Genomic DNA, 17,154 nt, shown 5'->3' with positions numbered 1-17,154 from the left:
AAAACCGTGGGTTGAGATAAAGGCAGTTTAATAGGACAGCAGAGAAAGAGAAAGTAATAATAATAGTGATAAAAGAATATACAAAACAAGTGATGCACAATGCAATTGCTCACCACCTGCCGACCAATGCCCAGCCAGTCCTTGAGCAGCCATCGCTGCCCCCTGGCCAACTCCCCCCGTTTCTATACTGAGCATCATACGGTATGGAATAGCCCTTTGGCCAGTTTGGATCAGCTGTCCTGGCTGTGCCCCCTCCCAGCTTCTTCTGCACCTGGCAGAGCATGGGAAGCTGAAAATTCCTTGACTAGTATAAACACTACTTAGCAACAACTAAAACATCAGTGTGTTATCAGCATTATTCTCATACTAAATCCAAACCAGAGCACTATACCAGCTACTAGGAAGAAAATTAACTCTATCCAGCTGAAACCAGGCCATAGGGTTGATCCATGTGGGAGTTTGTTAGCTCTTATATTGAGGTAAATGTGTACTTAAAAAAAAAAAATGCTTGTGTTGTAGTAGCGCAGCTTCTTTGCCTGTGTATGCCTAAGGTAAAGCAGGGCTGAAGGAATCAGATGCAGATAGATGTCATTTTCAAACTTGTTCTGTTACTTGGCCAGTTTTTCTTCTGTTGCTGAATGTTGTTTCCTTCCCAGGCAGGACATGTGAAGTAGCTGTTAGTATGAAGTGTCCTCTGGATACTAGAGGTTTATTGTGGTTGAATACACAAGTTATGCTCCCTGCTAGCAGATTGCTTTCTTGTCATGAGTATGCAAGGGTGCTGCTTTCAAACTAAAAACACAACAGAATTGTTTCTGAAACCGGTACATTTCTCACATGAGTACCATACATTAGATTGTTCTAACTGTGGAGAAACTGTTTTGGTGCTATAGTAAAGTATCTCTTCTGCTGATTTCTTTTTCCAAAGTGTCTGGTATTCAAACATATGAGGCTGACAAAGATTTTTTGCTCACATCCACCCTTCTCCCACAGGGGGAAGAAATCTAAAAACCAAAGTGAACCTTGCAGTTCACCCACCATAACAACAGCAAAAGCCATTTGTTGAAGGATTGGACATGAATATATAGGATTAAAATGTGGTTTTGAAATAACGTATGGTGGGGTCAGTCTTTATACTTGTTAAGAGTATGTTTACTTTAACAGTGATTTAGAAATATACTGCAATCCTAACACCTTTATTACTAAGGTTGGTGGGTATTAAAAATAATTTTTTCCCGATATTTTAGTACATTAACACCATGATATTTCTACACTTATCTGAAAGTCAGCAGTTTTCTGAGTTAAAAAGCTGTAAGGCTTCCTGAAGTTGACTTTCTAATGCCACATCCAAGAAATTTACTTACTCTCTTGGCATATCGTGCTTAGTTTCTTGCTGATCCAGTTGTGCTGCCTTCATTTACACTGGTTATTACGTTGCTGCAAGGGGCTGTCATACTGAGAAGAGGCATTTATAAAGCAAGGTACCATCCTCTGTTACTGAGACTGGAAGGATTAATATCTAACAGAATCTGAACCCTTCAGTACTAGAGAATTTATCTGATGCGGTAAAATTCATATCACTTCATTACCGCAGGAGAGACCTTAAGCTAAGCTTTTAAAAACGCACTCTACAGTAAGTTTATCCATTAGGGAGGTAACAATACTGGCTTCATTTGTACCTGTTAAATCAGTGAAACTTATTTGTAGAGTTACTGAGCTTCTAGTCTGTGGCAGTTTGTCTTGGTTTTGCTTGTAGATACCTTTAAAATGCCACAGATGGCGGGAAGTAGTACTTACTGACTTAGAATAATGCTTCCTAGTGACTCCATGATATTTAAATCATGTGCATGCTACTATTTCTGCTCCTCTGATGCTAACTTTGATTCCCTCTTCAGCTGTGCTAAGAGTTGCAAGTGAATAGGGACAGACTTCAGTCACGACCTTTTTAGTCGTTATAGTATGTGAGGAATGCATAGCTCTTGCATGCAACAATGGAATAACTGCTGGACTAAAGCTGGAGGTGCCAGTCTTAGTTTCTCTCAGTGTAGTCTGTCCTTGCTGTCATGCATGTCACCCACACAGACATAGCAACAGTTGTGTACCCCACTGTACTTCATGAAGAGCATTACTGTCACTATGCACTGAAAAAAAAGCTGTATGGAAGTATGCCAAGGAAAGCATTTTCATCAAGACTGCTATACAGTCTGAAATTTGTCTGTTGTAACTGAAGTTATATGATAGACAGCACATCACTACATCATGAAGTTATGTTGTCAATAGCAAGATGTGTTTTGCTTGTGGTTATTTTATGTCATTGGAAGTTTCATCTGTTACGTGTGAATAAGGGTATTACTGGCTGATCTGCTATTTGAAAAGTGTTAACTATTGCCAAGCTGTTTTGCAGTCCTGAAATTTCTGCTTTTCCATTTATAAAGCTTGTCTTAGTCACAGGTCCTCTGTTCCTACTTAGCAATTAAAATGAAAGTTGCAAGTATGAGAAATGCACCAAGGAGACGTGCTTCTCCAAGGTGGAGCAGATCAACAGCAAAATAAGGGAGTTGCCCAAGGATCTTACACTGACAATTAAACTGAGAGGGATACAAGAGTCATGCCCCGATTTATGTGGATTAAGCTTACTTTGTAGTGATAATTATATACTCTTCTGAACACAATTCTAATATCAGATGTGAAACATCAGCTACCCTGATGTATAAAAGAACATTCTAGAGTTGCCTAGAAAACATGACTTTCATGATTATTATATACATTTTGGACTGGATTTACTAGTTTGCCTTACACAAAGCCTCAGATAAACAAGTTTATCTGGTTCTGGTGATAGACGGAAAAGCAAGGGAGGGAGTCAGCAATAACCCTTGCTTGTCTTCCATTGCGAGTTCAGTCCGATGCCAAAAGCTCATTTCTCTCCACCTTGCAGGAAAGAAAGCAAATGCTTCTTGAGTGAAACAAACGCTGCTTGCCCTGGAGATACAAGCCAAGATTCTCAATATGTCACATTCTTCTGTCTTCCAGACAGGGGAATACAGGACTGATTTAAGACTTGGAAAGCAGAAATGCTAACATCTTGTCTGTTGCACTGAGTGTGAGAGCATCACTGTATGTTCAAATAAAAGACCAGCGGTGCCCTATACTTCTGGGAGTGTCCTGATGTTCTTCGTGTTTTATCACAAATTTGAGCTAGTTTCTGTTCCTTTACTGAGAAGGTTTGAGCTCAAGCAGCAAGCTATCAGTTTGAAGAGGAGATGCAATTTTTAAAGAAATTTTCTTGATATAGTTTGAGGATTGGCCCAGGAGCATGGGTCTGTTTTGCTGACATTTCATCCTGTCTGCCTACAGGAGAGAAAAAGAGGAGAACATGGAAGGAAAGGTGTGAGTGGAAGAAGCTAATCTCTTCTGCAACTGGGGAGAGGAGGTTCTTAGGTGGTAATACTAATCTCTGCTGACCTCTCCAAAATGAAGGAGGAAGGAATAGTGCTTATACTAAGATAATATTATTATTGGGTAGTTGATTGAATGAAAAGCACCATGGAAGTGTGTTTGTTTGCAAAAACTTAGATTCACGTGATTTCTAGCATCTATTTAGAGACTTAAAAAAAGAGGGGGGAGATGGGATTTGCATCTTGTGGGGCTTTTTGTCCTCTCTTTGTATCTACAGGAGAAGTGAAAAAAGTGGTCCTGGCACAAGGGTTTGTTTTCTTATCCTTCAAGACAATAAACAGGAATAAAGTGCAGTAATTAACTTGAGAGCAGGATTCTAAGAAAAAAAAATTCTTTGAACACAGCTGACTTGATTAGCTTGTGTATTTACCTTGAGTGTGTTCTTGACTTGAATATTTGCAAATAATGCCTTATTTTGTGGAAAAGCTATGCAGATTGGACCTGCAGCTATAGGAAAACACATTTTATGTGCACACATCTGAGTATGTGCGTATTTGAAAATAAGGTTTCAAAGACTACTGAAGTGCAAGCTTTGTAACTTGGCTCCAGGGTTCCACGCTTAAGCACAGTTTCAGCAACAGTATTATTGGGGATAAACTAATTGGTAGATGCATTCCAGGTCTTCTTCAGGGGTGTAAGATGTGGGTCAATGTAAATAAATAGGATAGATGCCAGCATTCTGAAATTACAGGGCATAGTAATGACTCCAGATGCTCAGATTCTGAAATGGGAGAGGCCAGACTTTCAAAACTGTTCAGTTATAGCTCCACTTTGGTTTCACTGGGGTTTGTGCATATTGAGTGCTTTTTAGAAAGCATTTCGCACTCTAGCTGCTGAATAAAAGTGTCAGTGTTTAGGCAGCTAATCCTAGCTTTAGAAAGGTAAATGTTAAGAGGTTCTTTTGGACGGAGTGGTCTTGTTGAATGTGCTTGTGCTTTCAGGCATTTGTATCTACAGAGGAGAGGCAGAGAAAGGGCTCTTTGCTTATCCACTAAGAGAAAAATACTCCTTGCAAATTGCCGCTTTTTGCCTAAGTATACCTGTGGAGCAAAAGGGCAATAATGCTTATATTTGGGACACACAAAGTCAGCTAGCAGTGTTTCATATGGGAGGAATAAGGTGGTTTTTTCACCACAGAAAGTATTTGGGATGTATATAGAGCCTTCTTGCTATCTCCTTTATCTGTTTTAAATTTTATCAGGATCAAAACAAATACAAGAGTATTTTATGTGATTATCTAGAATGTTTTTATATTCTAGATTTTTTTTCACTGCTTCTAGCACATCTGAAAAAACCTACAGAGTGTGTGACTAGAGCAGCTGCTCTCCGTGTTTCTTGGCAGTGTATTCTGATGAGATATCAAATAAGTATGAGGTACTCCAAGCATCTTAGCTGATGCTGTTAAAGTGTAGCTTTTGACTTAAAGTTTTGGTTCTGAAGTTACAGCATGGGGAAAAATGCTGATGAAGGAGGTAAGGAAAAAAGCAAGGGATATGTGTCACTAAAACCAAAAGACAAAGTTGTCAAGCAATGGTTAAGCTGAAGCCTTTTGACTTTCAGTCCATTTTAAGGAATTCTTTGACAAAATTACTGATGTCATAGTCTTTATTAAACACAGTTATAGCAATAGCTTCTCAATATTTCAGCTGGCAAGAGTTCAATAAAATCTGGAAAGAATAGGCTATTAAACTTTTCCTAATTCTTGGTTGCTCTTGGAGACCTTCAATTTCAAATTTAAGATGCATAAGTAAAAAAGTTGGTGGTTGGGGCAATGAGAATTTTGAGCATTTAACTTCAGTGCTGCATACATAAATAATTAAAAAGCGAGATGTTTTGAAAACTTTGCAGGTTGTAGGGGGAAAAAAAAGTACATATCTTGCAAATAGTCATTTTTACAGCATTACTCAGCATGAGGGGCTGTTCCTGTTGTGCTTTCCCTCTTACCTTGGACTGAGAAAGTGTCAGGCTGCATCATGCACCATGTTTGCACTGCCTGGATGTTCCATAGGTGGTGTGCTTTTAACACAGGTTTTTAGGACTGTAGAGTGTAGGGGCGAGGAGGTTACTGAGCTTGCTTTACGCGGAAGAGAAATAACTACCCATCCCACTCATCAGGGAGTGTATAAGCTGTCTGCCGTAGAGGGAGGAGCTGGCAGTTGGTCCTCATGAGGTAAACAGGCTTTTTAAAGGAAATGTTTGAGATATGGGAGAGGCCTTTGGCTTAGGCAGCATTCTTTCTTGGAACTGTGCTGCCTGTATGGCTTAGGGCTGAATGGTGTGGAGGGTGAGAAATTGCACTCAGGGCTTGTTGATACAAATGATTTACACCTGAATTTACTCTCTTGTCCTGGAGCGAAAAAGAGCTGCCTCCACATGATGCAACTCCTTTCCTGTGGAAACTGTACTCCTGTATGGTCTAGGAGTAAATTCTGTCCCAGAGCAGGCAACCTGAAAGTAATGTTCATGTCTATGCTTCTCCAGTGTTGATTATTTTAATTTGTCCACTGTCTTCCTTCATTGTGCTGTGCTCTCTGCTGTATGAATGCTCCTTTTTTGGATGTTCTGTGGCTATGATCTTGTATGGTTTTTGGGTCCATGAGGAATCCATGCCTTCATAGTTCATGCTGAGTTCATACCACCTAGCCCTTTGACATGCCTCTTGATTGTGACTACACCTGGACTTCTCACCTTGTGAAGCAAGGTGCAGAAACAGGATGTGCTTAGCTTTGTAAGCCTCCTGATCCCATCTCCAGCTAAGTGTCAGTGTGGCTTCACGTTAAGATGCCACCATAATGCTGTCCCAAGGAAAAAGGAAGTGAACTCATCCGTAGAAGGTGCACATTTCAATGTTCTTTAATCTGTCCATTTTTATTACAAGGGGTGAAAGGAACAGGGCACAGGGTGCCAGCACAACAGATCTTGCTTACCTTAAATGAAGAGACAGGGAGAGGACTCATTGCCAGAAAGTGGCCTGACGGGAACCTAACTAAGAGTCCACTGAGAACTCTGCCAGTGCATCTAGATTTCTTTGCCAGTCAATTTGATACCCTGAAAAACACAGGGACTGCCAGGAACATCTTTGGAAGTTTGAAGCAGACTAGTTTGTACCATTAGTACAAGAGAAAAGTCTTCATTTTGCTTGCAGTTTTCCCTTCTGTGATTTTAGGCCAATACCATTCAGCTTTCCTGAGATCCATTCATCCACTCTCCTTGCATTAGCCCCTCTTTGCTCAATTGAAATCAGCTAGAAGTTTACCCTTAACGGAGATAACTTATCTTTGCTCTGTCTTCTCGTTCCTGCATTTTAAGAGGTTGCTGTTCTTAGTCTGTTGTCCCCTTTTGCTATCACCCAGCTTCCTTTCTCTGAGTTCTTAGCCACAGGAGTTTAAATACATGTTTTAAATGGCAATTCATTTAATTGGAAAATGGATGTTATGCAACTATATAGCCATGGCTGTAACTGCAATTCGAGGGCTAAGATGTGAAGATAGGCCGTCCATATAGTTTTGATATGGTATTCTACAAAAGCTTTGTATGTTTTTTTTCTTACATAAATTACTTGATACTGTCATTATGTTGCAATTTATCAAAATGTTCAGGCATTACACAAAGCCAAAAGCTTTTGTATGTATTGAGTACTTAGCACTTCAGCTTCTGTATTCACAAAGGACCAGACACTATCAAAAGCTCCCAGAATCTAAGGAGACAGCAAATTGAGAAGAATTGTGCATTGCAAACATCATTCCTGCAAATTTCTCCTTTCTCCTTCTGAAAAACATCTATCGCAAACAAACTGGTGGGGAAGAAGTATGTTTTGAGCCAGGCACTTTCACTGTCAGCTTCATTGTGTTAAATTAATGGCACCTGGCTGCTAACAGGTGGACTGTACAGATGGCGAACTCTGGCCATGCACTTGCCCGCAAACACTTTACCCCAACTTGTTTCAGTCAATTCCTTGGTGACAGAGAACCATTTTGTGGAAGCCTCTTTAATCTTCATAATCAATGTGTTGGCTGCTCTTTGCTGTGACAGACAAGTACTGCAGCTTCAAGATAGTTTTGAGGAAGAAAAGTTACAGAAAAAGTTACCAAAAAGTTACTGAACAGATATGCTTCAGTAAGAGTCCCACTCAAATCCCAACTTGTGTCATTTTGCATGTGGCTGTGTTTGTAATGATTGATGTTGTTTGGCTTTGAAAGCCCAAGCAGAATGCAAATTTGAAATGTTTTGGTGTCTTGTGATGTTTGTTTTTATTTGTCAGGCTATTGCTATCTGTAATATACGAGCAGATCTTGTTGCTTACACTGCTACAGCCTAGACAGTTGGGAAACTAAATATAGCTGGTCAGCTTGTCCTCCTTGCAAATTGTTAGAATAATATCCGTGAGTGTACATCTGAGCCAGGATTGTATGCTGATGGGGAGGCTCCAGCTAGTTGATTGGAAGGGAGGGGAAGGAGCCTCTGGCAGTACCACTGGGTCTTCTAAAGCTGTTGATACCAGTTAACTGATCTTGGGACAAAATGCTTTGCTTGTGGAACTGTCTTTTCCATTTCCAGCAGCAACTTTGGAGCCTTTGAGACCTAACCATCTCATCATTGATGATTGATGACACACCTTAAGCTCTTACTGCAGCTCACTGCCTCAGAATTTTATTCTTCGGGCTTTGGAGAGAAGCAGAGAGAGCAGTGACTGCAGCTGCATCTCAACTAGAAATATAAATTGGTGTGAGTGCTCCATCTGAGAACAGTTAGTGTCCATAGACAGCTGAAGTAATTAAGCAGGCACATGATTTATTTGCTCCTGAGCTTACCAAAATGATGAAGCTTTGACTTTGCCAGAATATTTGGGGATGTGTTCTTCAGTTTTCAGAATGGTTTTGGTTTTGGACAACTGAGTATCATATTGTGGTATAGTGAAAATGGTTTAACTCTTTGAAAAAGTATTAAGGCCTGACCTCTTTTAGCCAGGGAAGGAACTCTTTATTTGTTTTCTGGGGATGTAATATGTAGAGCACCACTAATGGTTTTACTTTGTTTTCTGAAATGTATGAAGAAGCTGAACAAAGGAGATAGCTATCAGTTCCACAGCTAGCTTGCTTGCATGTTTGCAGGCAGTGCTTCTTATTATTTGGTCATGAGATAATATAAACAACCCTGTGAAAATATATCAGAAGAAGAGCTTCCTTTCCTAACAACAGCTTGACTGACTTAAAAGTGTCAAAATAATGTTAATAGCTAAATTTACATTAATAAACCTGTAACTACTAATCATTCTGTCATTTTTTCTTAAACAGAGCAAACTCTTGCCCATAGCATATGGACTAATGCCAGCTTGTTGAGTGTATTGATTTAATAGCCTACAATATTAATATGGATCAAATTTTTCTTCTTCGTAATAGCAGATGCTCAAAGTTCTTTATCGTCATGGTGAATGTTTTGTCATATTTTTATTTGATGGATTCTATTAATGTTAGAGAATTCTTCTGACTGAGAGTTGAACATGGTTTATTACTATTTGAGTACTACATGCAAGGAGAAAATAACTCTTTGTGTATTCTTAAATCAGTCTGTCTCATTTCCCAGGTAACATGCACGTGTCACTGGCAGAGGCTCTGGAGGTTCGGGGCGGGCCATTGCAAGAAGAGGAAATATGGGCTATTTTGAATCAAAGTGCAGAGAGCCTTCAAGAACTATTCAGAAAAGGTAAGCATTTTTAAAGACTCGTATATACAGAACTGGAAACATATTGGTTATGTTTATGTGTCATATAAGAAAACTCCCTTGTTCTTTCTAGGCTCTAAACCCAAATAATAACTTGCTTCTAGATTATCTTTGAGTAAAGTGCCTAGGTGCACCCCAGCCCAAAGGATGTTTTCACCCATCACTTCATGTTCTGTCAGGACTGGTGGCACATGCAGTTTCATGTAGTGACAACTTCACTTTGGTAGGAAGCTACCACAGAGTCTTTGCATTATTTTAGACTCATTAAAATAAGATAGAAACATAGACAAAATGATAAATAAGTCCAAGACCATTGGAGCACTTTGGTCCTCAGGGGGACATAGAAACAGCTGCAGTACAGTGCAGTCATGACCAGTCTGCTCTGAAGAGATTTAGTCTCAAGTGAGGCAAAGGTGAGCCACTGAAAACTTGACCAGAGGGCTAGGTGTCATTCCCCAGAATGCCACTAGCAAGACATATAGCTACTGAGAGGAATGTGGTGGCTTGTTGTACTTTAAAGTAGTAGAAGTAAGTATCTCTTCTCCGCCATCCCCCCAACTTACTAGGCTCTTAAGTTGAGCATCTGCAATACAGCTAATAATTATATGTTTTAGCACTACGTCTAAGTATGGAACCTTTCCTTTTCCTTATGTTTTCCTTTCTTTTCTTTAAAATCTGCAAATCCTTAAGCCCCTTCCCCCTCTTTTTTTGCTTTTTATAGCAATAAAAGCTTAACTTAAATACTGAACATCAGTGACATCTTTAACCTGGCCTCAGATAGAGTATATGTTCCCATGATGCGTTTTAGCATTTCAGCAAATTTATGGGGGTCATCTCCTTATATCTAAGGATGCATATGTAAGCTTACTCAGTTTTATTCAGGGAAAATCAAAAGCTTGCACTTTGAAAATAGACATCGTTTTGCCACGTTACTATGCAAGGGGCACATTGTCACTATTGAGGGCAAAATCTATGCTATTTTTTGCATGTGTTTGGCTTACAATTTCATCAAGATTCAACATTTAAGTTGTTTTGGGTTTTTTTCTTGGGCTTTTTTTTTAAGATTTGGTTCAGACGGTCTGTCAAGTCAGACACTAGGTCTGTCTTGTACAATGCACAGCCTCTGAAAGTGGTCTCTGGATACTTACAAAGACTCTAGAGAAGGCTGATATGGGCAGAAGCTGCCATATGGTGTTTGATTTCTGATCAAGCTTGACTTAGCATTATAAATATGAAATTTTACCAACTTCTCTGAAATATTTTTTGGTAGGCAAATTATCAGTAGTTTTGATGTCCCATACAAATTTCCCTTTTCCCCTTTACCAGCAAGCTCACAGTCCATGCATGGTAAGAAGCATTCCCTATTAGGAATGCTGAGTCTGTTGTTGCAATTTGACCAACTGTCCTGTCCCTCTGCTGCTTGTATTGCAAGAAAGGGAAAGCTGGCATCTTCTTTCCTCTCTCTTCCTCTTTGTTGTCTCTCAGAGAGAATCAGAGGAACGATTTTTTTTTTTTTTTCTTTTAAGAGGGCAGGCTGTTGAGACCAAGTGAGACCTTGACTAAAGAGAGATCTTAAGTAATTAGAGGTCTACTCTTGTATACCTTACAGGAATCAGCACATTGAGCTCCATCTTGAAATCCACCTGAAAGATCACAGTAGCATGAGTGTATAGTAGGAAACCACTTAAGACATTATTCTAGGTCTAAATTCTTTTCAAGAAGGAAGTCTTCACTGAAAATAAGAGCTCACTTTTTCTCAGCCTAAGAGTAGTGCAGAAAAGAGTTATCATAATTACTGTAAAGGTTGAATGCAAGCATTGAGAATGAGAACACAGTCAGCCCTCCTTCAGAGGGACAAGTACTGGAAGATGAGAGCACAAAATGGAAGTCTGCCCCAGGGTTTCTGGTATGTGCTTTTAAGGTAGGGGAATGTTTGCCAGCCAAGGCTGTCTAAGGTGGCAGAAGCTTCTGGTCTTAGTTCCTATCAGTGAAGACCAAAACACAAATTCAGATAAAATCAGTGCCAGAAGAATCTGTCTCTTCTTGGAGATGAAGATGTTTTATTGAGTTGTTTTTCTGCTAGTTCAGCAAACTATTTTCAGTTGCATGCTATTAATTAACATGGGATATAGCCCTGTGGTAAAATGTACTTCAAGAGACACCCAAATGAAAGAGCTTTACTATGTAGCTAAGGTTGACACAGGCAATCTAGTTCCTACCAGCAAGATTAGGATAGCCAGACAGTCTTTAATGAAGATTTGGCTTCACTAAGGAAACAATCTAGAAACCTTTTTTGGTCACCTTGAATATCAGTTTCTGTGCTGGCTTGTAAAGATGCATTGCAGAGATGCAGGAACAGAGAATGCAGAGGTTCCTGTAGGCTTGTCTGACTCAATTTTGTTCTTTATTTGTGGAGGACTTGTAGCAAATGGGGAATCCTGGAGAAATCCTGTTTTCCTTGGTCAAATTTAGGACCTAGCATACAGCATGGAAGAGCTATTCTATGGGAGAGGGTGAGTTTCCAAAATTTTTCAGAACTGACCAATCACTCCTGGGCAGAGGGCAATGAGACAAGCTTTTAGCTTCTGCAAGTTCACAGCATGCTCAGCTCTGACCAGTCTCAGAGATGGTCTTTTCTTCCTCCTTGTATAGCTCTGACTCCCTGAACACATTGTTAGGTAACAAAATCTAAGCCATCAACTCTTAAACTGCCATCTGTTGGCAACTTCTCTGCACCAGCCCAGCAACCACACACACTTAAAGGAATTACCAGCACAAGTAACCATTTATTTATTTATGTAATCCTGGTAGAGTTTTGGAGTCTGTTTGAAGTTGAGAATCCTTGCTATTACTCCATCAACTGAGAACTTGTTCTTCAACTAATTTGTTACTTAAACTAGTTTCAGGAAATTAGGGAAAAATGACCAAAACAAGCTTCTATTACAGATTTAGTGACTTCTTGATTTATGAAAGTTCTGCATGTTTTCTAGTGAGTCTATATTCTTATCTATCAAAGCACTGAATAAAAGAAGTACAGAATGAAAGTCCGTGTCTTACATGGTTAATCACATATCAGACCATGTCTAAATCAGTGACTGATACAGAAATGTGCATATTTTTATGCCTGTTTGTATTTACAATTCTAACAGGTGTTGAACTCTTTAAAAAATACTTCACAAATTGATTTTGATCATCATAAGCAATGAAAGATTAGATTGAAATGCCCAGTTGCTAATCACTGATTTAGAAGATCAACTCTGGTAGCTGTCTTGTCAGCATATTATAAGTTGTTAAATGGAGGAGAAAGGCAATCTAGTACTCAGTTGCAGATCTGACATCAGTTGTACTAGTGACGTTGAGATTAATCTGGAGATTTGAAGAGGCCGATACCAGACCTGCCCTTCTCTTACATCTGTTTAATTATCTGCAATAACTATTCTGTTGTTGAGAGGGTGTATCAGCTGTTTCAGACATGCTGTATCTTGTACTCAGTACTCCATGAGGTCAAAGAACAGGTCTTTGAAGTAAAGTATCTCAAATGTGAGCATATAAGTGTAAGGAGCATGCTATGCTCTCTGCTGCTGAGAATTATAGCCAGGCATCCCTCTCATCTGGTAGGTTTAACTGGAAAAGATTTATCAAAACTTGAAAGTGGGAAAGACTTCATATGTCACTTAGGCCACTCCTATGCTAAAGCGTGTATTGTGGATTCTGAAAATAGTTGGACCTTATGTTTCAAGATGTGTTTAAAGGGAGGGGGAAGAGAAGGAGAAAAACCAAGTCTGATAATAGAAAGGCGGGTTGAGCAAAGAAAGAGAGACTTTACAAATTGACCGTCTTGCAAATTTGTATATGGGAAGTGATTTAGGTAAAGAAAAGTGATATCATCTGAAAGCGGATGTGAAGAAGGACAGTTGTGGTTTTTGGGGATCTGTAAATCTTGTTGACAGTCATACTATTGCATCTGCTTAGCTTGTGTAAGTATATCGAAAAGAAGGTTGTTGAAGTGTGAAATATGTTGATGGAAACTAGTGGTGGGTCCTGAGTAGTCATAGACCTGGTTGGGATGAAGGGCGAAATGGATTGTTTCGGTTGACAAGAGGGAAAACGCAATGGGTGGGAGGGGGGGGGGGGTGGAATCTTCATTCTCCAGCCACTCCTTGCTGGCAGGTGTTAAATATCATTCTTTCCCTTTACCAATAACTGTTCTGGAATGATTTCTGCCCCCACTCCCCCCCACCCCCCCCCCACCCCGGTAACATTTGATCTTTTGGTTGTTAAGAAGGAAAGAGATCAGCTTTTGTGGGGTTGGGTGTGGTTTTTTGGGGTTTTTTTCTTTTTTTAATACACCCTGCCACACCCCCCAAGTGAGGCTTGGTTACTACTTGCACTCTTTCCAGAACTCTCTGCTGGATGTGGTCAAGGTAATGATAAAGTGTAGTGTGGTGTTACGCTGACCAGGGAGCATCTCAGAAACTAATTGTTCAACAACGTAGGTGATCTCAGAAACTAATTGTTCGCCCTGTGTCTTGCCCCAGTATTCTCAGGAACGAATAAATTTCAGTTAGTCTCTCGGTGTTTCTCCCTGTGCTGCTGGTTTCCAAGTGGTTCAGTATCACATCAGAACTCTCTGCTCAGTCCCATCCCTTTGTGCCCAATGGAGAGGGAGCAGAAGCGCTGCAATGCTGCTTCCCCTGCACACCAGGCATGCAGGGACGTGCTGCACCAGCTTAAAGGAGTATAGGACTGATAGTGTTAAGGGGTCCCTTGTGCTGGCATAATCCTGTCCTGCCTAGAGATGCATTGGTAGTCTGCCTGTCTCCAACCTGGCCTAAGCATAAAAATTTTCAGGTTTCTTTATGCTAGGAGAAATCTTACTTGTCTCAGTGAGGGCTGTAGAGCGAAGCAAAGAGAAAGAGGAGATGAGTGTTGAATACTTTGTGTATGTTTGTGGGTTGTTCTGTGCTTTTTTTAAGGTATTTCTTTTGTGTCCTGAAAGAGCTGAAACGTATGTCACTTCCAACCATTTTTGCTAATGGCTATGGCCTAAGAGATAAGTAGGAAAAAACAAAACTGAAGGAACTTGAATTGTGTATGTAGCTTGGGAATTCAAAATTACCTGCCATCAATATTGTAAAATGGATCCATTTTAGATTTCTGCCTGAACTTACTGTCTCTTAATAATGTGGTGTTTTTTTTAAATCTTTGGCCTCCTGTATCCTGTTAAACCATGTAAAGGACTGATTTAAAAGTCTTTCATTTGTTTGGCAGATGTTATGTAGCTGAAGATTATTTCAGTTCTTATTGCATTTAAAAGCAGTTCACACTCTCACTTTAAGACCACACTATTTATCTCTGTGTTGGCACTGCTTGATAAACTGTGCTCTCACAAGTGTTTTGTTACCAAGTTGCATAGTTCTGGAGTTAACTCAGAAAGCTGGCAGCTCTAGCACAGTTGAAAGCCTACTGGATAGAAAATTGACCAGGAGCCGTATCCTGAATGCCAGTGCTTTTAGAAAGAGGAGTTTGAATCTGTTTTTGTTGTTTTCCCCTGTATTTTGGGGAGTATGTTTCCTGTACTGCTCTTGTAAATTCTTCTGAAAGCCTAAACAGAAGATGACATGAATATTGTGACTGGAAACTAGTTTCTGTTGTTTTCATATGGTCCCTGGCTATTTGATGCGTTGCATCTTTGTTACAATTTTTTTTTTCCATGGTACAAACATGTGAAAGTGTAAGAGTGGAATTACTTTAAAATATTTTTCTTAGGTTAAATCTGCATAGTAGCAGCTTTGAGACAGTTATTTTGGTTTGCAATGCATGCCTTAAGGAAGGAAATGGAGAATGAGTTGTTTTATTCTCATCCTTTGTAACAGTAGATTAGATTCCCAAAGTTGTGATGTAGGCAGTATGATCTACTATATTAGTTAAAAGCTACTAAAAGAGGAAGCTAAGAAAATGTCAACAAAACATGCTTGGCAAAATCAGCCCTTTTTCTAAACTTAGAATTAATTACATTCGTTGTACATTGCTTCAGATCATGAAGATCGTTGAGTGTGGATGGAAGTATTTTATGTGGATCAATAAATTCAGCCCCTACATCTGTAGGGGACAAATGCATGCTCCAAAGTTTGTTTAAACTAATATTGGGAAGACCTTCAGGCTAAATGTGTGGGTTTTTTTGGTTTTGGTTTGGGTTTTTTGTTTTGTTTTGTTTTGTTTTTAATTCTTAAGAGTGTGTTTCCATCTCATTAATTCTTGTTTCTGTAGCATGTTTCAGAATATGAAGAGTTCATATGTATTTAAAGTCTTTGTCATACAAAATGTTAAGGACGAAGCCTCCACATTACTTAAGGTTCCTGATTTGGGGCTTTTAAGCAGAAATCTTACAATATTTTGAAATGTTTCTTTTTTTACATCAGTGGTGTATACACACAGAACTAGTAAAAAATCCAGTAGTTACCTGCAGGGTTATTTTTGGAAGTTGATGGCCTACTACGGTTGTCTTTCTGAAAACCCTTTGCTATATAATGTAATATTTTCTTATGTACCTGTAATAGGAAGGGCCTTTCCATCTTTACATTATGTTTGTTTAGCATCCAAACTTACTGCCACAACAGTGAACAGCAGTTGTTCTGTTTTGTTTCCGAGGAAGTGCGGTTAGAGGTATAATGCAAAATGTCATCTCTTGGGGCTGGGAGGAACAGATAATGTTATTTTAATTCTTAATTAAAATTTTATTAAATTCAGTTGATTGAAGTCAATTTCCACTACTTTAACCATACGTGCTGTTTAAAGTTCTTGCTGGGGGAGTTTTCTTCAGATCACCTTATTTTTAAATTTACGTATTTGATGGCTTTTTCACAATATGAGATATTTCTAAACTCTGGTTTTGAAGTTGGCCATGCTAAGAGAAGGTGCCTGTAAAGGTAATGTTGTTTGCTTCATGCCAAGTGTCTTGCCACACACTGTGGTGAAACCATGATCTTGGACATGATTGATTATTTTTTACTACTGTATCAAGCAGGTATTTTGTTGTGGCCATTAAAGAGAGTGATTCCAGGCTTAAATCTTTTTGTAGCTAGGGGTCAAGTGGATTGCTGTGGGGAAGAGGGAAAATGTGTACTGCAGTGTAAGGATTGGTAATTAATGTCTGCACAGAATTTAGAATTTCTTTACTTGACCAAATTTATACTATGTTGTTCAAGTAGCTCAGCAAATGCAGTTCTTTGTTGGTTGGATTTTATTTTTTGATAACACTTTGATGAATTCAATATTCAGAAGTATTTGAATTCACACTGGAGGAGGCCTAGCAACAGAAAGATACTTGTACAGCTGTTTAGTTGAGCCATATGTTTTATTTAGTTTAGCTTATATTCATATTGGTAGCTTCAAGTAACATATATTGGTAGCTTCAAGTAATATATATTGCTTTGTCCCTTGCGATTTACTTGCTGAAATAGGATATGAAAACCACCTGAGATCTTGTCTTCTGTGTATAAGAGAGGTATCATCATGTATGGTTTTGCATTTGGTATTTTTAGGGGGCTTGGGGGCTTGCTTTTTTTTTTTTTTGTATGAGCTTAAATTGGTTTAGCCTACATCATCAGAGATACAGTCCATCACTTACTTATTTCTTTTGGATCCAGGAGAGAAAGCCAGAGCAAAGAAATGCACTCCCCTGAGGCAAGAAGACTAAGCGTCTCTTGTATGTCATAAAAAGTGGAGCAGGGGGAAACCATTTCTGCACTTTGAATCCTAAGCTTGTCATACTGGCTTTCAGTAAAACACACTAGCATTTTAAAATCCATTAGAAAAACTGTAACAAACTCCTTTGGTTCTTAGGTGATTAAACAACTTGAAAATAACTACTTGAAGTAGACTCTGTAGGGTCTTTCCATTTCTAGAATGTTTGTTGACCTCAATGGTCTCTTTTCCTTTTTAAAGCAAAATTCTGCATAGCGATTTAAGGTATGT

The 17,154-nt window shown here is 39.2% G+C and overlaps 1 protein-coding gene across 1 annotated transcript in view; it reads left to right on the top strand.

Annotated features, from left to right (window-relative positions):
- The first annotated feature begins 9,044 nt into the window (after window positions 1-9,044).
- PTPN13 (protein tyrosine phosphatase non-receptor type 13) overlaps window positions 9,045-17,154 on the top strand; it is a 101,369-nt gene continuing 93,259 nt past the window's right edge. Inside the window, exon 1 of the mRNA XM_075708877.1 lies at window positions 9,045-9,159. Coding sequence (XP_075564992.1) covers window positions 9,045-9,159 — 115 coding nt within the window. The remainder of the gene's footprint in view (window positions 9,160-17,154) is intronic.

This window comes from Pelecanus crispus, chromosome 4 (genome assembly GCF_030463565.1).
Source record: "Pelecanus crispus isolate bPelCri1 chromosome 4, bPelCri1.pri, whole genome shotgun sequence".
NCBI lineage: Eukaryota > Metazoa > Chordata > Aves > Pelecaniformes > Pelecanidae > Pelecanus > Pelecanus crispus.
This window is presented reverse-complemented; position numbering and strand designations above follow the sequence as displayed.